This window comes from Galeopterus variegatus, unplaced genomic scaffold (assembly GCF_000696425.1).
Source record: "Galeopterus variegatus unplaced genomic scaffold, G_variegatus-3.0.2 Scaffold5046, whole genome shotgun sequence".
Classification (NCBI taxonomy): domain Eukaryota; kingdom Metazoa; phylum Chordata; class Mammalia; order Dermoptera; family Cynocephalidae; genus Galeopterus; species Galeopterus variegatus.
Window position 1 is genome coordinate 134,854 of NW_007731157.1, and position 21,461 is coordinate 156,314.

Consider the following 21,461-nt stretch of genomic DNA (forward strand, 5'->3'; position numbering starts at 1 on the left):
GGCCGGTCTGTATGTGGGATCCGAACCCTCGGCGGGAGCGCCGCCGCGCTTCCCAAGCGGCGCACTGCAGCAGTGCGCCACCGGGCCGGCCCTGAAGTGATGGGTTTTAAATAAAGCAAATAAGGAGAAGGATTTTTAAACATCCATTCTAAACCAGAAGTTTTAAAATGGCATCCTAGGGCTAGGACTGGTGCTCTAAAACATCTTTAATTAGTTGCCAGTGTTTAAGAAATCAGAAGATTTTTACAATAAGAACCTGGCTTTCCAACTTCTCTCGAAATATGGGAAGACACAGCCCTCTTGCACCCAGTTTCCACAGGAGAGCTGGGCAGGAGTTGTGCAGCGCCTACCCCAGAGGAGCCCTTGGCTCCGCCAGGTCCAAGCCAGCAGCTCCGGTCAGCTGCTCCCAGCCTGGCTCCCCAGACATGGGAGCTGAAACCCCTGCAGGAAACTGGGAAACAAGGGACAGGATTATGCCTCCAACAGTGAGAAACTTTTTAAAATTATTAATTGGCAGCAAATCTAAAGGACTTGATTGTGGCTTCTCAAACTACTATCACATGCTATCTTTTGGATTTTATTTTCTTCTCCCACCCAAGGTGCCACCAAGAGAGAGAGAAGGAGTGAAAATGCTGGCTGGTGTGATGAAAGTAATTAAGCTTACTTTTAACAACATAAAATATGATTTGACCCAACTAGGGGCAAATAAAGTATGATTTGGGCAGGTGTTCCAATTTCTTATTTAGCGTTACTAAAGAAGGCACCATGTCTTATTGCTTTTCAGTGCAGACTGCATCTCCCTAACTTTCACTCCTTCCGACTCCTGGACGGTATTTTCAACTCCTGATACCCTAAAGATGTGCAAGTTTTGAAGAATAAAGCTGCCAACCCCAGAAGCTGTAAAGCAGGGGTAGTATTAGCAGGTTCTTATCACTTAAGAATTCATCACTGATTCCTTGAAATTGAATACACTACCACAATTTACCAGCAGAAATGAAAAAAATGGCCTGTCCTCAAGCCAGAAGGGCCTCAAGGAAGAAAGCCCTCTGATATCACCAGTGTGCTTCCCAATAAAACAAAGACCAACAGCAAAACAGGTCTGGCCTGGCCTCATTTCTGTGGCTCAGCTGACCAAAAAGTCCATGCCCAATAAAGCAGGCCCCTCCCATGACAGCTGTATGAGGGCAAAGGACATCTCAAGTTGCACCTCATTTCTAAGAAGAAGGGGGCTGGAGCTGACACACATCCTGGTGGCACTCACTCTCTGAGGCCAACAGGCCACACCTTGAGATAACATGATGACATCAAATGAGCAGTTCTACTTCTATTCCACTCAAGCCCTCAACTCTCAAGTGACACCCCTCCGTTCCTTCATGACTAAGCGTGCTTTTTAATTCAGGCTTCTTTCTGCTGCCCACTGACACTTCCTTTGAGCCCCTCACGCTTCGTGACCCACCTCCCTTGGCATTTTCAATGCCTGACAAACCCGGCTGAGCACATGAGGTAGGTGCTTTTTAATTCAGGCTTCTTTCTGCTGCCCACTGACACTTCCTTTGAGCCCCTCACGCATCGTGACCCACCTCCCTTGGCATTTTCAATGCCTGACAAACCCGGCTGAGCACATGAGGTAGGACACTCCCTAACACAAGGAGGCCCTTGGCCTCCCACAAGTCACACCAAGAAGGGACTCGAGAACAGCTATGTGTGCCCCTGAAAATAAACAAGTGGATAAAAACACATCACGCTGAAGCAATCAGAGAAACCAAACCGCTGGTATGACCCTAGCAAATGCAATGTTAACACACAGCCACAAGGAACTTCTTTCAGGTCCTTGAATGAGGCCTCTGGGCCACCCGCACACGGCTCCCTCCACCGGCTACACTTGTCTTCCCCGGCTAATCCCCACGTCAGCTCTCAGCTAGACGTCCCTCCTTCCAAGTACCTTCCCTGTCGCCCCAAGTCTCAGTTAGACCCTACCCTCACCCCAGGCTTCCATTTTGACCCAGGACCTCGCACAACACAGGCAACGACTGTGCCCAGCTTGTACACCACTGTATCCCCAACACACAGCCCTGAGTTGGGGGGCTTTGCAAGGTCAAAATTATTTTCATAATAGTACCGGGACATTATTTGCTTTTTCCACTCATCTCTCTGATGGCTAAGGGAATGTGTGCTTGTGTACTCCTATGTTCTGAAATTTTCTGTTTTAAATTCCAATATGATAAATATAGACTGCTATAACCCACAAAAGCTCTTTGGGTCCTCAATAATTTTTAAGAGTTTAAGTAATCCTAAAACCAAAAACTTTAAGAACTGTTCGTCTAGCACAAAGCCTGGCACATACCCAGCAATCTGTAAATACTTTGTGAATGATGAATCAACCAATCAGTGATGGATAGATGAAACTTCTTTCTAGCAATATGCTGAGGTCTAGGTTATGGTCTATCGTGGATAAGAGACAGAAAAAAAGAGGTGCCCAGGGGTGAGCTTATCCTCTCTTGGTGAAAAAAGGGAAAGAAAAAGATTTCCATCACATGTGAAAGAGCCAGGACCACTGAAACACATCCATGACTCCACACCAACCCCTCTGCTATGGCTTCAATGTCCCCTCAAAACTCACTGAAGAATCATTGCAACAGTGTTAAGAGTGTGGGAAATCAGACTATGGTATTTGAAAAATGGGGCCATTGGGAGGTGATTAGATTGTAAAGGTTCTGTCCCAATGAATGGATTAATGGTTTAATGGGTTATCAGGGAGTAGACGGGGAGCTTTATAAAGAGACGGGGAAATCACATGGAAATGCACTCTGGCTCAGCCCTCGCTATGTAATATTTTGTGCCACCTCCGGAGTCTGCTGAGAGTCCCCACCAAGAAGAAGGCCTTCACCAGATGTGCCCCTCAACTTTGGATTTCCCAGCCTCCAAAACTGTCAGAAATAAATTTCATTTTCTTATAAATTACCCAGTTTCAGGTATTCTGTTATCAGTGACAGAAAACAGACTAATGGCTCCCACAGGTCTCTCCAGCATGTTTTGTTGTAGTGAATACTACATTCTGGATTATTTAGAAATTGGCCAGAGATCATGTTATCCAGCCTATCCCCCCAGTTCACCCATCCCATCTCCTCCATCTTGTCAGTCACTATCAATTCCACCTCTTAACTATCTCTGGAATCCTGCAGGGTTTAGCTTGGACTCTTCCTCCAGGTAGATTTCCTAGCCTGGATCAGTTCCCTCTGTCATAGGATCTTATAGAAGCTTTTTCCTTTTCTTTCACATCATTTCTCTCAGCCCCTAAATGCATACCCATTTGTGGGATTTTCATACTGTCTGTCTCCCCAACCAGACCGTAAGCTCCAGGAGAACTGGCATGTGGCTGGCTTTGCTTACCATGGTATCCTGGGCACCTGGCACAGAGCATGGGGCAGAGGAGGAGCTTAATGATGAATAGATGGTTTGGTGACTGGGTGGGTAGGTAGATGAATGGGTGGGTAGGTAGATGAAAGGGTGGGTGGGTCGTTGACTGGCTGGGTGGAGGGTGGATGAGTGAGTGGATCCACTCCAACTGCAATGCACTAGGTTCAGGTCCCAGTTGTCCAGTCTCATACCACTGGTCTCCCAAACAGGTCTGGTAGCTGGCAATTTCCTGGGCTATCTAACATACAAATCTTATCATATTACATTCACTTGAAAAATGGTTCCCATCAAATCATTTTTTTTAGAATCAATAGAAAGAAATAATAATCAAGTCTAAAGTGCACAACTGGTCAAACAAGGCACCCCCAAAATGTGGACCTCCCACGTCTCCATCCCCCACTCTTACCCACAGCTGAAGTTCCAACCATTTCATGATGCTTTGCAGCTCCCTAACCACACTCTAGAGTTTGGGGCCTCTGTACCCCATTCTGCTTAAAATGCTATTGCCAGCCTTGTCTGCTTGGCTGACTAATCCTGCAGAGAAGCCCTGCCCTCAGTCATGGTATACTTCTAGGATGTTTCTCCTGCCCTCAGAAGAAGCTCCACTCAATACTTCCCCTCCCCCATGCTGTCTTGTTTTGAATGCAACATTATTAACTAGAAAACTTATGAGGCTTTCCCAGAGATCATGAGCTACCTGAGAGTACGGGCCAGGCCCTTGTTCATCTCTGGCCAAAGAAAGGGCTCAGTAAAATCTCAATGGCTGACTCGTTAACAAGATCTTCAGGAAAACATCTGCTCTTCTCCAAACTAAGCTTACTAGGACCTCAAAGTTTGACTTCCCCCATAACATCCTGTCTGTAGACTTGGGCTCACACTGATCTTCCTTTCTCCAAAAACCTGCTATTCTTTATATCTACCCGGCAGAACTTAGAACTTGGTGACTAGTGGACTTTGTCCACTCATTACTGAATTATGTAAGATTCTGTTTCATATCACCACAATATTCATGTAAAATCCTAAAAGGTAGAAGACAAAAGTATAATAGTTATGTTGACTGTGCCTACTAAGTGCAATCACTTCACAGCCATTAATTACTTAAGACCTAAAAATAACCCTATGAATAAGGTATAGTTATCCTCATTGCACAAATGAGGAAAGATGAGACCAGATGACTGTCATTTATAAAATGATGCAGATAGTTTGCTGCAATACCAGGACGCAAATTTAGGACCATCTGATCTACCTACTTCTCCACATCCACGCCTCTATTGCATCCTACACTGTACTGAGCACAGTGCAAAAGTTTGGGATTACGAAGCAATGAAATCCACAAAGAAACTTCACTGACTTAGTCAAGCTACAGTCCAAAGGCCATCCTCCAAGAAAAAGCTCATATAAAAAAAAAGCAGCTTCTCACACGTAGAAAGCACTAAGTGACTGCCAAATATATGAATGAATGATTGAATGAATAAGAAATAGTAAATCAATAACTACAAATATGTTTCAAAGGCTAAGGAAGATGGTACAGAAAATATATCAGCTTTATCCAGCTGCCTCTCAAAAGTCAGAATAAAATAAAAGGAAAAGGGAGAAAGATGGTAAAAGTGCTGGCTGGTTAGCTCAGTTGGTTCGAGTGTAGTGCACTCATAACGCCAAGGTCAAGAGTTCAGATCCCTGCACTAGCCAACTGCCAAAATAAAATTGAGTAAGTAAATAAATAAATAAATAAATCTCCTGACTCCTCAAAATCAAAAGAGAAAGGAATTCAAGCCAAGATCAAATCAGAGAAAATGAAATCAGAGGAATGAATTCTTTCCACTGATTCACTAATTCGTTTGTTAGTCATCAAAAAGGGTAGAAAGTCTGAAAGCTATTTGTCAGTGGAAAGCACAGGCTAAGTTATACTGGAAATAAGGTTCCCTGGGGAAAAGCTTGCATTTGGAGTATTCCTACCTTCCCTCCCTTACCATCCCCCTCCTGCCAACACTGAGCCATTGACTTCAGCAGACACTGATAACATCAGCCCCCATCTCCCCAGCTCACCCACTGCCAACAGAATAAAAGCTGTTGATCTCAGTGCCAGAAGGAACTTACAGATCACCCCAGGGCAAGCTCTTCACCTGATACTCTAGCATGACGATGAGCCAAGCAAAAAACCCACACAGCCAGGTGGCATCACGCCTGCCTCCTCATCAGAATGGTTCCCTGCCTTCTTCCACTGCCCCTTTACTCAACCTTTCTGCCATGAACCAGCTGGTCACTCACCAGCTAGGCTGATCTTCCTGAGGGCAGGGAACATTCCCATTGTGTCCCCAGTGCCTAACATAATGCTTTCTACTTCATAGGTGGTCAATAAACACTTGATCAATGAATGATCATATCAATCATCATAACCATATACATCCCTGCCTCTTGCTCAAATCATGCCACGCCTATTCTTGCCCCCTTAGAGTCCATTCTCGACCAGCAAGCCAAGGGACCTTTTGACTGATAAATCAGAACAGTTCACTCCCATGCTCTTGCCCCTCCAATGGCACTAACTATACCTAGAATAAAGCCTAAGACCTTACCACGGTTTACTAGGCCCTACATGATCCACCACACTTCCCCACCCTCACTGCACTCAGGCCCCACTGGCCTTCTTGTATCCACTGCACATTTAGACACACTCCTGCCACAGGACCTTTGTATTTGCTATTCTTTCTGCCTAGAATATTCTTCCCAGATATTCATTACACCAGTTCATACCTTACTTCATTCACCACTATCACCTGAACAGAAAGCACTTGCCTGACTATTGTTATCAATGGTTATCAATCCCTTTACTGTGCTTTATTTTCTTTATAGAACTTTCAACTGCCATTATAATCTTCTGTTTGCTCACTAAACCTGCACTGACCAGCAATATGTGGCTACTGAGCACTGGAAATGTGTCTAGTCCAAACTGAATTTTGTTGTAAGTATAAAATATACACCAGATTTCAAAGATTGAATACAAAAAAAGGAATGTAAAATATCTCATTAATACTTTTCATATTGATTGCATGTTGAAATGATAACGCTTTAAATATATCGGGTTAAATTAAATAGATTAGTAAAGTTATTTTCATCTATTTTTCTTTTTACTTTTTTAGCATGGCCAACAGAAGAATTTTAACTATATATGTGGCTTACACTGAATTTCTATTAGACGGCATTACACTAGAATAGAAGCTCCCCAAGAGCAACCACTTTATCCGTCCTGTTCACCAATGAATGAATCACCAAACTTTGAATAGAACCCTGCATACAGAGGTGCTCAATGAAAACTTGCTAACTGAAAGATCCTCCCCCTGCTATGAATCCTTCCAACATTACCATGTCCAGATCAAGCCTCCCCTCTTCCCAGCTTTCTGGGATTGCCCAACTTGGCGCTTATCCTCCAGCACATGGCACAGGGGCCAGCACATTTGGATACTCCATAAGTCCATTAATTCAGCTACCATTAATTGAGCATTACCATACACTGAGTGTTTTTATGTGTCATCTTCCTGATTCAGTCATCACAGTAACGCAGGAGAAGGAAAAAGAGGAAGGGAGATTATTAGACTAATGTTCTAGAAGAAGGATCTGAGGCCCAGAGAAGTGAAATTATAAACCCAGCTCACAAAATGAGCAAATGGCAGGCCCAGAATGCAAACCCATGCCTTCCAGCCCCAGTCTCTGGCACCTGGCCCTGCACCCGAGACCCAGGCTGGCAGCAGCAGACAGCATCACACCCACAGAGATGATCTGTTTTGCCTGCACAGTAATCTGCTTGCTTGTTTGCTTTAGCTATAATTCTTGCCAACATTTGAAATTTCAGGGATTTTAATAGTCTGGGTTCCCATATTCATTCAACGTTTGAATGCTTGCTATATGCCAAGCACAGGGAGCATAATCCAAGAACAAGACAGAAATGTCCCCAGTGTTCCTAGAGAGATTCAGACAATAAACCAATAAGTAAGGGAGAGATATAAGAGGCTAAACTGTGATAAGTGCTGTGAAGAGAAAAAATAGAGAAGGGGGATAGGAAATGTCACAGGTGAGGGGTGCTATTTTCAGTGAGATAACTGAGGAAGCTCATACGGAGAAGGTGACATTTGAATGAAAACTCTAGGGAGGGAAGCAGTCAGACATGCGGACACCTGGGGCAAGAACACCTCTAGCAGGTGGATTGGGAAGTGCAAAGGTCCTAAATGGCATCGCTGGTTGGGATGGAGAAACATCATCTCCCTAGACACAGGGTGTGGTGGAAATAGACAACTTCCCTTTTACGGCTTAGAATTGTCACTGGAATGTGGCTCCTGGCCAGTAACTACAGTTCCCAGCCTTTGCATCTAGGCGTGGCCATGTGACAAGTTCTCAGCAGTGGGAGGTGAGCACTAGCGATGTGCGTCTCTTCTTCCACACCAAGGCAGCCATGAAACAGGTGTGCTGCCTGCACCCTCTCACCCCCTTCCACTGGCCAGACAGAGAAGACAGCATGGCCCCAGGCAGTGGAGGCTCCAAAGAACAGAAGCAAAGCCACCTGCTGACCAGGAACCGCACACACTGGTTCATCTACGTGAACAAAAGACAAACTTCTTTCATACCCTTAGTGCTAGGCCACTAAAATGTGGGGGTACATTTGTTACAGAAGCTACCACATACCCCTCCACATGCTATTACCTGCCTGACTCTGAAGCTGAGAATTTGCTGTTTATGCTCTCCTCTGTGCTCAGGCTTTCTAATGTGGAATTACTCCAAGCCTGGCCCCTGTACTATACATTTAACTAGTTCTGCCTAAAACGAAACCTTGACACACCACTGAGACCTGCCTTCTTCCAACTCACTCTAAACTCCAACCCTTTCTACCCCATCAAGGATTAGAGGTCCCTACCTGTCCTTCTCGCTTGACATGTGGAACTGAACAATTAATCCAAACAAAGTGTTAACAGCTCAAAGTGTTGATCTAATATTCCAACAAAGGATGCCAGGAGAAATAAATCCTTATTCTTTTAAATAAACAGAGCTATTCTGGAGGGAAACGTTATCTATTCTTATCCTTAATATCATATCTGTATAGGCAAAGTTGGTCCTAATGATAAGGAAAGCTTAATTAACAATAGATGTTTTACATGACAACTAAATGCATTGTGTGATCTTGGACTGGACCAGATAAAAGACATTATGGGGCAATATGAGAAATATGAATAAAGTCTGCAGACCAGTTAACAGTATTGTCACTGTTAATTCCTGGTTTTGATCATTATACCATGGTCATGTATGACAGTAACATTCACAGTTCAGTGAAAGGTACATGGAACTCTGCTCTATTTTTGCAACTTCTTGTAAATATTTCAAAATGAAAAGTTAAATATTTTTTGAAGCAAGAAAGAAAGGTACTTTAATTGAATCATCATATATGGGCACTTTTCTCTCAACTGCCCTTCTGTCTGATCAAGCAGAGACAGCTTACATAAATAGTTTTTGAAGCAAGAAAGAAAGGTACTTTAATTGAATCATCATATATGGGCACTTTTCTCACAACTGCCCTTCTGTCTGATCAAGCAGAGACAGCTTACATAAAAACACCAGCTTTAGGAAAATATTTTTTGAAGCAAGAAAGAAAGGTACTTTAATTGAATCATCATATATGGGCACTTTTCTCTCAACTGCCCTTCTGTCTGATCAAGCAGAGACAGCTTACATAAAAACACCAGCTTTAGGAAAAGGAAGAGGACAGAGCAAAATCTGTTTTTGAAAAGCTTTATCTCTGCAACTAATTTCACTTTTGAGTCACTCTTCATCATCCTGAATCCTTTTTTCTTGAAACTTTCCTGGGGAACTTTAAGGCCTACTCAGAGGGAGCTGACATAGTGATTTACCTGTGCCCTGAGCAGAATCACTGTGATGGTTTAGACTGTTAATAAGACTCAAAATAAGAACCAACAAGGGCAACAAAGTGAGACACCATGAGGTCACTTGGGCTATGGAAAGCAAGCTCATGAGAGTAGGCATCCTGCAGTGGGTTCAGAATCCTAAACTCTTATAAGTTTAAAATTCTCATTCTAAGTTTTATTACCCTCTTGGGATCTGGACTCCCCCGCCCCCCAGCTTCCAAGAAGAAACAGAATTGACATTCACTCTAACAGCATGCTAATTTCAATGTTCTCTCATATAACAAAATCAGATTTTACCAGCTTCTCTGGATACACTAGTGACTTTCAAACTACAGATCATAGGGGCTTCTGGTCAAAACGGCGGGACCCAGCGTCACTCTCTCCCACAAATCAACGAACTTACAACTATAAAAATGTAACATTTTTGTCCTCAACCAAGCTGGGGCCGCTGGAGCTCAGGTGAAGAAGAGGAGAGAACTATGGAACTCACGTAGGCAGGAGAAACCACGATGAGTGAAAGAAAAAACTGCTCTCAGCATTTCGGGCTGCAGCCGCTTTAATGCTGGAGCGCATGGAGCAGGAGCCCGCAGCTTCAGCCACAGCTGTGCCCTTTAGATGGAGTTACTTGGAGGCGGCAGGGGAGGACTTTGGTGGCCCCCAGGACAGCAAGACCACTGATAGGGTTCCTGTGGACCCATGCAGGAGCGAGGAGTCAGAACAGCTGAAAAAGGTGAGCCATTCAGAAGCTGGTGAGTCATCGCGAGGGACAGGCACAGGGCCCATCCCAGGGGAAGTGTTTGGAGCATGGATGATGGGGGAGATGGGCCCACTGGGAGAGCACTGGTACACAGCAAGGACAGCCGATCTGCCCCCCAATCCGCACAGGACCACTCAGAGGAGACTGGTCGGGAATGCAGAATTGCATCAGGTGCAATTTGATGAAAAAACTCAGGCCCAGAGCAGAGTTTCTACACAACCCAGGTGCATCAAGTACCTGGAGAGCCAGAAGTATCTATAACGTCAACCATTAAACCCTGAGCTGCACAAAAAGCCTTCCCTAGGGAAACAGTAGCAAAACAGCAATTTACTCAACCACACAGCTCAAGTACTGGTTCCCACAGGAAGTTCCTCCATGCTAGAAGTAAGCATAGGACAAAAAGTTAGTTCCAGCCCAGGCACACCAGCAATGCCTTGGAGCCCACCATGGGACATGAGGCATGGAGCCAGGGGCAGGACCCCTGCCCACAACCACTCACAGAACCAGCACCTCGGGGCCCTGCCCAGGAACCCGAGGATTGGAGCCAGGACCAGACCCCACTCCCACATCCAAGCACACCACCAATGCCTTGGGGCCCACCCAGGGACCCGGAGCTAGCAGCCGGAGACCAAACCCCCTTCCCAGACCCAGGCACACCCTGAAAGTGCCTCACGGTCCCACCCAGAAGCTCAAGGCATGGAGAAGGGGACAAGACCCCCCTCCCACAACCAGGCACACCTTGCTAGTGCCTCGGGGCCTGCCCAGGGTCCCGGGGCATGGAGGAGACTGGACCCCCCTCCCACAACCAGGCATACCTTGCCAGTGCCTCGGGGCCTGCCTGGAGACTTGGGGCATAGAGAAAGGGACCAGACCCCCGTCCTGCAACCAGGCTCACTGTGCCAGCACCTCAGGGCCTGCCCAGGGACTCAGGGTATGGAGCCAGGGATGGGACACTCTCCACAACCAGGCACACCACCAGCACCAAGGAGCATGCCAAAATCATTTCCTCCATGTGGGTGGCCCACCACAGCCACCACGATATCATGGCTGCCGCAAAGGCAGCTAGACACCACAACCACCGTGCAGATGGTCTGCCAGCCACTGGAGTGCACTGACACAAGAAAAGTCATCAGCAGAGATAAAGGGAGGAGGATGTCTCTCCCCACAGAGTCCATTTCAGTGTGAGAGAAGAAGCATCTGCTCAATGATTGTATTGGGCGACCTGATCATGCCTCTCAGCATTGGACAGATCATTTGGGCAGCAAATCAACAGAGTAACCATTATTCTTTCAGAGGGAGAGAAGAAATCTAGGGTGATTAGAGGGGGGAGGGAAGAGGGGATGGGTAGGGATTGGACAAGGGGCATAAAAAATAATTACGATTTGTAACAATATATATACTACTAATATTGATTTGATCAACATATCTCAATGTTGAAACCCAAAAACATGTATAATCAATTTTGATTCAATAAAAATTTTTTAAAAATAAAAAGCAAAATAAAAATGTTTTAAAAAACCAAACTACAGATCATAAAAATCAATTTAATCGATAACAATCTTTTTTTTTTTTTAATGAAGCAGTAGAGAGTAGAAAATTTCAGCATAGACTGAGCTGATGAATGCCTTACTGTGGATCTTGTTTGAAGTACACAATTCTGAACAATCATCATCAGCCTTCCAAAACACAAAAGTCCTTCATTTCAAATAATATGACAAATCCTCTTCTATCAGGAGGGAAAAATGTTTTAAAAAACCAAACTACAGATCATAAAAATCAATTTAATCGATAACAATCTTTTTTTTTTTTTTGAAGACAATCTTTTTTTCTTTTTAATTTTATTGAATCAAAATTGATTATACATATTTTGGGGGTTCAACATTGAGATATGTTGATCAAATCAATATTCCTNGTACATGGAACTCTGCTCTATTTTTGCAACTTCTTGTAAATATTTCAAAATGAAAAGTTAAAAAATAGTTTTTGAAGCAAGAAAGAAAGGTACTTTAATTGAATCATCATATATGGGCACTTTTCTCACAACTGCCCTTCTGTCTGATCAAGCAGAGACAGCTTACATAAAAACACCAGCTTTAGGAAAAGGAAGAGGACAGAGCAAAATCTGTTTTTGAAAAGCTTTATCTCTGCAACTAATTTCACTTTTGAGTCACTCTTCATCATCCTGAATCCTTTTTTCTTGAAACTTTCCTGGGGAACTTTAAGGCCTACTCAGAGGGAGCTGACATAGTGATTTACCTGTGCCCTGAGCAGAATCACTGTGATGGTTTAGACTGTTAATAAGACTCAAAATAAGAACCAACAAGGGCAACAAAGTGAGACACCATGAGGTCACTTGGGCTATGGAAAGCAAGCTCATGAGAGTAGGCATCCTGCAGTGGGTTCAGAATCCTAAACTCTTATAAGTTTAAAATTCTCATTCTAAGTTTTATTACCCTCTTGGGATCTGGACTCCCCCGCCCCCCAGCTTCCAAGAAGAAACAGAATTGACATTCACTCTAACAGCATGCTAATTTCAATGTTCTCTCATATAACAAAATCAGATTTTACCAGCTTCTCTGGATACACTAGTGACTTTCAAACTACAGATCATAGGGGCTTCTGGTCAAAACGGCGGGACCCAGCGTCACTCTCTCCCACAAATCAACGAACTTACAACTATAAAAATGTAACATTTTTGTCCTCAACCAAGCTGGGGCCGCTGGAGCTCAGGTGAAGAAGAGGAGAGAACTATGGAACTCACGTAGGCAGGAGAAACCACGATGAGTGAAAGAAAAAACTGCTCTCAGCATTTCGGGCTGCAGCCGCTTTAATGCTGGAGCGCATGGAGCAGGAGCCCGCAGCTTCAGCCACAGCTGTGCCCTTTAGATGGAGTTACTTGGAGGCGGCAGGGGAGGACTTTGGTGGCCCCCAGGACAGCAAGACCACTGATAGGGTTCCTGTGGACCCATGCAGGAGCGAGGAGTCAGAACAGCTGAAAAAGGTGAGCCATTCAGAAGCTGGTGAGTCATCGCGAGGGACAGGCACAGGGCCCATCCCAGGGGAAGTGTTTGGAGCATGGATGATGGGGGAGATGGGCCCACTGGGAGAGCACTGGTACACAGCAAGGACAGCCGATCTGCCCCCCAATCCGCACAGGACCACTCAGAGGAGACTGGTCGGGAATGCAGAATTGCATCAGGTGCAATTTGATGAAAAAACTCAGGCCCAGAGCAGAGTTTCTACACAACCCAGGTGCATCAAGTACCTGGAGAGCCAGAAGTATCTATAACGTCAACCATTAAACCCTGAGCTGCACAAAAAGCCTTCCCTAGGGAAACAGTAGCAAAACAGCAATTTACTCAACCACACAGCTCAAGTACTGGTTCCCACAGGAAGTTCCTCCATGCTAGAAGTAAGCATAGGACAAAAAGTTAGTTCCAGCCCAGGCACACCAGCAATGCCTTGGAGCCCACCATGGGACATGAGGCATGGAGCCAGGGGCAGGACCCCTGCCCACAACCACTCACAGAACCAGCACCTCGGGGCCCTGCCCAGGAACCCGAGGATTGGAGCCAGGACCAGACCCCACTCCCACATCCAAGCACACCACCAATGCCTTGGGGCCCACCCAGGGACCCGGAGCTAGCAGCCGGAGACCAAACCCCCTTCCCAGACCCAGGCACACCCTGAAAGTGCCTCACGGTCCCACCCAGAAGCTCAAGGCATGGAGAAGGGGACAAGACCCCCCTCCCACAACCAGGCACACCTTGCTAGTGCCTCGGGGCCTGCCCAGGGTCCCGGGGCATGGAGGAGACTGGACCCCCCTCCCACAACCAGGCATACCTTGCCAGTGCCTCGGGGCCTGCCTGGAGACTTGGGGCATAGAGAAAGGGACCAGACCCCCGTCCTGCAACCAGGCTCACTGTGCCAGCACCTCAGGGCCTGCCCAGGGACTCAGGGTATGGAGCCAGGGATGGGACACTCTCCACAACCAGGCACACCACCAGCACCAAGGAGCATGCCAAAATCATTTCCTCCATGTGGGTGGCCCACCACAGCCACCACGATATCATGGCTGCCGCAAAGGCAGCTAGACACCACAACCACCGTGCAGATGGTCTGCCAGCCACTGGAGTGCACTGACACAAGAAAAGTCATCAGCAGAGATAAAGGGAGGAGGATGTCTCTCCCCACAGAGTCCATTTCAGCGTGAGAGAAGAAGCATCTGCTCAATGATTGTATTGGGCGACCTGATCATGCCTCTCAGCATTGGACAGATCATTTGGGCAGCAAATCAACAGAGTAACCATTATTCTTTCAGAGGGAGAGAAGAAATCTAGGGTGATTAGAGGGGGGAGGGAAGAGGGGATGGGTAGGGATTGGACAAGGGGCATAAAAAATAATTACGATTTGTAACAATATATATACTACTAATATTGATTTGATCAACATATCTCAATGTTGAAACCCAAAAACATGTATAATCAATTTTGATTCAATAAAAATTTTTTAAAAATAAAAAGCAAAATAAAAATGTTTTAAAAAACCAAACTACAGATCATAAAAATCAATTTAATCGATAACAATCTTTTTTTTTTTTTAATGAAGCAGTAGAGAGTAGAAAATTTCAGCATAGACTGAGCTGATGAATGCCTTACTGTGGATCTTGTTTGAAGTACACAATTCTGAACAATCATCATCAGCCTTCCAAAACACAAAAGTCCTTCATTTCAAATAATATGACAAATCCTCTTCTATCAGGAGGGAAAAATGTTTTAAATAAATCTTATATTCACAATAACTTCTATTAGAAAATCTGATACGTGTTCCCATGAGAGAAAAATTATCTTGCAAATTGAAGTCAAAAGCTTTTTCTGCAAAGTATTTCCCCCAAGATATTTGTTCATTACAAAGAGAAAAGAATAAAACATTACAGTGTAGAAACTCAGCAGACAGCACCTTAACCAAGTAATCATGGTCAACATCACCAGTAATAAGACATATGGACATTATGCCCTCCTGATACCATATAAAGGACACAAAATCACTTCTGTGGTATTCTCACCAACATTGCATAACTTCAATTTAATCGTGATAAAACAGAGAAACTCATATTAAAGACCATTCAAAAAAAAAATAACTGATCAGTACTCCTCAAAAATTAAAGTCATGAAAAATAAGGAAAGAATGAGAAACTGTCACAGACCAGGGAGACTAAGGAGACATGCCAACTAACTAAAATGTCCTGGGGATCGGATCCTGGACCAGAAAAAGGACATTAGTGGGAAAATTGGTGACACTTAAGTAAAGTTTTGTTAATAGCATTGTACCAATGTTAATGTTTTGGTTTGGATAATAATACCACGGTCATATCAGATGTTAATGTCAGGGAAATTGAGTGAAGAGTATATGGGAACTCTATACTATTTTTGCAACTTTACTGGAGGTATAAAACTATTTCAAAATAAAAAGTTTAATAAAAACTTTTTCTGAAACGACAAGAGAATGTCCTCTGCCATAAACTATGTACCATTTAAGCACAGTGCAGTGTTGTACCTCCAGTTCTCTAACCATAAGAGAAAAACATAATGAGCCCATCAATGTGTAATTTACATGTAATAAACTGAATACACAGGGAAAGAACTGAAGCTGCCATTCTTCACCCAGGCTCTTCCTCAGCCCCCTTCCACCTCTGCCTTCTTCCTAATACCCACAGGAGGATTGTCAAGATTCTCTTTTCCTCCTCACAAGGAACAATGTTAGACATCCCACAGGTGCTGAGGCTACCACACAAAGTGCAAAGTGTGCTGGATTGGAGGGGGGTGTTAATGCAAGAAATATTTTCGTAGTACCCATGTCTTCCAGGCACTATTCCAGGCCCTGGGGAAAGAGCCATGAAGAAGACTTACACAGTTACTGGCTCTCCCAGAGTTTATGTGCAAAGAGAAGGCAGATAATAAAAGAAGCAAACAAAAATACATTCCCATGCATGCACGCACATTCAGATAATGATAAATGCTACAAAGCCAGAAAACCAGAGTAATGTGATATAGGCTTTTCTAAAGAAGTGAGCCAAGACCTGATCTTTCTCTGATCTCGGTTTCCTCATCTGTAGAACAGGGCTAATGATATTCACCCCTATAGGATTGTTGTTAAGAATTAAATTAGATAACTACGGCACAGGATTTAGCAGAATTCCTAAAGTGAATTCTGTGATGAGTAAGTGAATGAGTGGTTAGAAATAGTAATTAATGACCAAAATTACTTATCAAGACCATTATTAATTATTACATTGAAAGCACTATCTCAATTCACTATAAATTCTACTTATGCCATTGAAATTCTTTCAAAGTAAATGAATATGACTAAGAATAGATCTCTGATCACAGAAACAGCTGTATTTCCCCTCTACTGGGCAGGAACAATGAATAATGAATGAAGATGGAAATAAAGCAATAAACACAAATGCTTAGCCCTGAGCCAGTAAAGGTGAATGAAAGAAAGTTCCCAGGACCTGCTGCGGTCACCTGCTCCATGCTTGATGTGAATTGGTGTGCTGAATCCAAGAGTATGACGACCAACTTCACCAGAAAGATTTTTCCCTTGACTCTTCTTATAACTTGAGCTTGGCAAAAGGCAGTCAAAGCCACAGAAATAAACCAGAGGCTCTCAGTCCTCAGTAAGGGGCTGTGTAGTCTAAGGCACTATCACATTTTCTCCCAGGCCTTTACTGAAACTATAATCGACATTTTTTTTTTTTTTTTTTGGTATTTGCATTTGTCTTCTTTTTTTTTTTTTAATTTGAAAAGATTTTTTTCAGGATAATTATTTATTATCACACAATGTAATCATTTTTTGTGCCTTTACCAATTTCTCACTAAGTCCCCCTCCCCTTCTTCTTCTCCCACCTCTGATAGCCTCAGTTCTGTTCTCTCCTTTTGAAAGTTCAACAAATTATTGTGATTGCTGTATCTTTCTTTCTGTTTTTTATTTAACATATTCACAAAATAAGCTTTAGTAAGACCACATTAATTCCAGAACCTGCAAAAACAGCAAAAGCTATTGAAATAATTTAGAGAAATAATCATGAAATGAAGATGTGTAAAATAAATCAGGTTCAGACCAAAGTGCTGAATATCGCACAACTGGGCATCTCCAAATAACCTCTCTCTCTGTGTGACGGACAGAAAGACACACACACACTCAAGCTCTCTCTCGCAGTCTCCATGTTTAAAATAATGCAATAGAAGTTCAATAACAAAGTACATGTAGTAAATACTCTAAGTCACTGAAGAGCACTTTTTAAATTACTAGTACTCACACCTGTGTAAATGTACTATACACATTAAGATATTTTTAAGTATTGTGTACGAAAAAACAGTCATTTGTTTCACTTTACTTGTCAAGTTCATCTAAAAGAAAGAAAAAAACCTGTGTGCTCCAAACTCGGAGTCAACGACAGCAGCAACACTCCCTACAGAATGTCCCCGAAGCCCACCTGCAACATCGAAGCTCTCCCACTCCCACCTGCGACACCCGCCTTTCTCTTTCCAGCCAGCCCCACTTCCCTTCCTTGCCCCTTTAGCCTTCTTTCTCCAACCCCCTAACTCCCTATTTGTTTTCTCTTCTTTAAAACAAAACAGACAAAAACAAAACACCTCTCCTCTGCCAAGCCTGGACTGTGATGCCCAGGTGAGGGCTGGAATCCCAGCCCAGCTGTGTGCCTCAAACAAGGAGTAAAGGAGTTTGAAAAGCTTTCATTACAGGAGCCGAACTCTGCACAGGTGAACAGGAACTAGGTTCCTCCTTCCCTTCACCTCTGCATTTACTGGAAGGGCAGTCAACAGATGCCACCTCCACGCCCTCACCCCACTCACCATCCCCCACCTTCCACCGTGGTACTGCGTCCCACCCCTCAGCTGAAAACAATTCCTTCCAGAGATGAGAGCAAATTGCCTGATGTGCAGCCTCCCACAAGGGCGACCCCCTCTCCTTCCCCAGCCCCAGTCCTCTGGCTGGGCATGCCATTCTACTCTCCTGCTTTTCCTCCTTCCTCTTTCCATGCTTGGCCCTCCACTCCCACCTCCTTAAGAGTGGCTGTCAGAAACAAAAGTGCTTATAAAAAAGAATAGCAGCTATGATTTATTGAAAGGTTATTATGTATATATACATATGTAAAAACTTATCAAATTGTACACTTGATAAATGTGCAATTTACAGTGGGTCAATTATACTTCAATAAAGCACTTTTTTTCATTCTAAAAGAAAAAAAGAAAGGTTATTAAGCACATGGAGGTATGCTGAACATGCTATATATACTATTTAATCTCAACTTATGCAGCATTATTTTATAGCAGTGGTTCTCAAATGTTGTGGCTTCAGTACACTTTTACACTCTTAAAAATTATTGAGGAGCCTAAGAGCTTTTATTAACATCAGTTATATCTATTGATAGTTACAATATTAGAAATTAAACAGGATTTTTTAAAAAGCATAGCTGAGACTGTCCTAAGAAATCAACTTTGGGCAGTTTATGTGGTATGGTCTGAATGTTTGTGTCCCCCCAAAAGTCAAACATTGAAACCTAAATCTCAATGAGATAGTATTTAAGAGGTGGAGCCTTTCAGAGGTGAAGAGGTCAGAGCCCTCATGAATTGGGTCGGCACCCTGACAAAACAGGCCCAAGGGGTTTGTTTGCCCCTTCCACCACGTGAGGACACAGCAGGAAAGCATAATGGGCCCTCACCAGACAACCTTTCTGCTGGTGCCTTGATCTTCAACTTCCCAGCCTCCAGAACTGAGAGAAATAAACATTCGTTGTTTATAAGCCACCCAGTTTATGGAATTTCGTTATAACAGCCAGAACCAACCAAGACACTGCTTCCCAATTTGTTGCAAATATTAAATTAGACTTTGTACCTGCTGCTGCTCCCAGAGATTGTGGCACAGAGCACTCAGTAAAGGTGCTATTGAGCCTACGCAGCATAAATTGCTCTTCTGCATTGGAAATGACTCCTTCTGCCACATAACCGAAAGCCATATGGTCGTAAAAACAAATAAATTCCTCACATCTTGGCCTAAATCAAGCAGAACTTATTACTGCTAAGACTCCTGGCTCGGAAACTCAATGTCCCACCTCCTTATCCCCCATACTTCAGATCCTGGCAGCAACAGCCAACCTCACTTCCCAATTACTCAGGGCCATTCTTTCTGTTCCTTGTTTCCCCTTTGCCTGAAGCTGCTCTACTCTAAATATTAACATTAAAAATTTTAATAAATTCCTTCAGTCCTCCCTGAAAACCAACTGAAACTTCTTTCTCCAGTGACAATGACTTTTTTAGGTAAGTTTTAAAAATTACATAAACAAGAAACAAGTTTTGAATTATTAATTATAAAATTATGCATGAGAAAAATAAAAATTCAAACAGTAAAAAGGAAAAAAAAAGAAAAGCCTTCCCTCTTCACCTAACAGATTTTTCATCAGGCCTCCTCTTTAGAAGTACTGCTAAATCATTCTATACAGATACAGACCTGTGTACGTATGTGCACATAAATGCATTTTTTAACACACACTCACACACAACTCTACTGTACTGTGTGTATACATGTAGATATCTTGCTTTTGTCAAGCCCCTATCTTGGAACTCTTTTAAGAACAACACACGGGCCGGCCCAGTGGCGCACTGGAAAGTGCGCCGCTTGAGAGTGCGGCGGTGCTCCCGCTGTGGGTTCGGATCCCATGTGGAGACCGGTTCCCGCTCACTGGCTGAGCGCCGTATGGGCGCAACACCAAGGGTTGCGATCCCAATACCGGTCAGTAAAAAAGACAAAAAGGAAAAAAAAATTTGTTTAAATCATCTAAATTACTTTGGGGTTTAACTTCTATGATTGAGTGTACAACAGTACTTGGAAAAGTTGAAAGACAGAATTGAAAGTTGAAAGATAATACATTTCTTTCTATGAACTTTTTCAAGTACACAGAAACATAAATACTCCCTTAGAGCTTACAAAAAAGTCAACTCAAAAATCACAAAAAGCACAAATTTCTAAAAGCATTGGTTTTGAAATGACTCCTAACTTGCCAATAGAAAAAGAGATTCAGATGAGTCAAATAAGGTTCTGAAAAGCTCTTGATTTTAGGATCTTATTTCCCAATCAACTATCAGAACCACCGAACATTGACCTCCACAAGTTGATGAGTCAAGAGAGATCATGTGATAAGTCAAATGTCCAACAACTCGGTTCATTAAGTTAATAAAAATAAACGGCTGTGTGAACTATGCCTATGAACTTGGAGCACACATCCCATTTAGGTCTACTTCATTCTTTCAAGTTAAACCAATTTAAAAGTAACTTTCCCAAAGCATCTTTCTAAACACGTTATAAAGAGGTCATTGAAAAGGAAGCAAAGCCTATCTTCCAGTGAATGAAGAGTGGAATCATTCTGAAAAGCATTACTTTGTAGAAATATATAACAAGATTAAATTATTAATGTGTTCGCAACTCTTCCCTTTTCTTAAAGTCAGCATATTTCAAACACGTGTAAAATGTCCTTGACTTTTTTCCTAGGAGTCCAAACTTTGTCAAAGTTTTCCCATCCCCCGTTTAACCTGAAATTAAGAACTGCTAGATTACTGATTAGAAGTGAGGGTCCAACTCAGGGAATCCAAACCATCTCTAACTGAGAGATTAAAAAGAAGCATGGTTCATAGGGAACTTCTGAGCAGGCGCAAATGAGAGGCGCGTCTGACCGCTCGTGGTGGCTCCCCTCACACTCCCACGTTCTCCCCGGGTATTCTATATCTTCACGCAAGTAGTCCCTCGATACTTCTTAAAGGAGGAACAAGCAAACCTCAGGGTAATGGGATGGAGAGAATGTACAGGAATCTTCTCCGTGGCCTCGTGAACTCTTCACCCCCAGGTTCCCCTCCAGGGCAGCGTGAAAGAGAAGGCAAAGCACTCAGTCCTACAGGCCCCCAGAGGCCACAGCCACGGCCCGGTCGACCGGGGACCGATCGGTGACATTAAGTCCAGGCTGGCCTTTGAGGGGAGCTGGACACCGGCTTTCTCGGGGGGGTGGGGACCCGGCGAGGGTGGGGGCGCGGGCTGCCCCACTCACCTGCGATTCATGGGCCGGACCCTCACGGCCACCTTCACCGATGCCATTGCTCATCCCGGCCTGACCCGCGCGGGCTCCCACCAGCCCAGAGCCCCTCGGCCACCAGCTTCTCCAGCGACTCTGCCCCTGGCTCCCGCCCACTTCCCTCTCACCCCCGCCCCTCCGCTCCGGGCCGGACCTGGAGTTCCGCGGTGGCCCCACCTGCCAGGCCACTGAGCATGCCCAGAGCGGCCCGGCCCGCGTGATCCGTGCGCCGGTGTTT

The 21,461-nt window shown here is 44.0% G+C and overlaps 1 protein-coding gene across 1 annotated transcript in view; it reads right to left on the reverse strand.

Annotated features, from left to right (window-relative positions):
* LOC103604242 (kinesin-like protein KIF16B) overlaps positions 1-21,405 on the reverse strand; it is a 147,596-nt gene extending 126,191 nt beyond the window's left edge. Inside the window, exon 1 of the mRNA XM_008588809.1 lies at positions 21,200-21,405. Coding sequence (XP_008587031.1) covers positions 21,200-21,246 — 47 coding nt within the window. The 5' untranslated portion in view covers positions 21,247-21,405. The remainder of the gene's footprint in view (positions 1-21,199) is intronic.
* Positions 21,406-21,461: the final 56 nt, after the last annotated feature.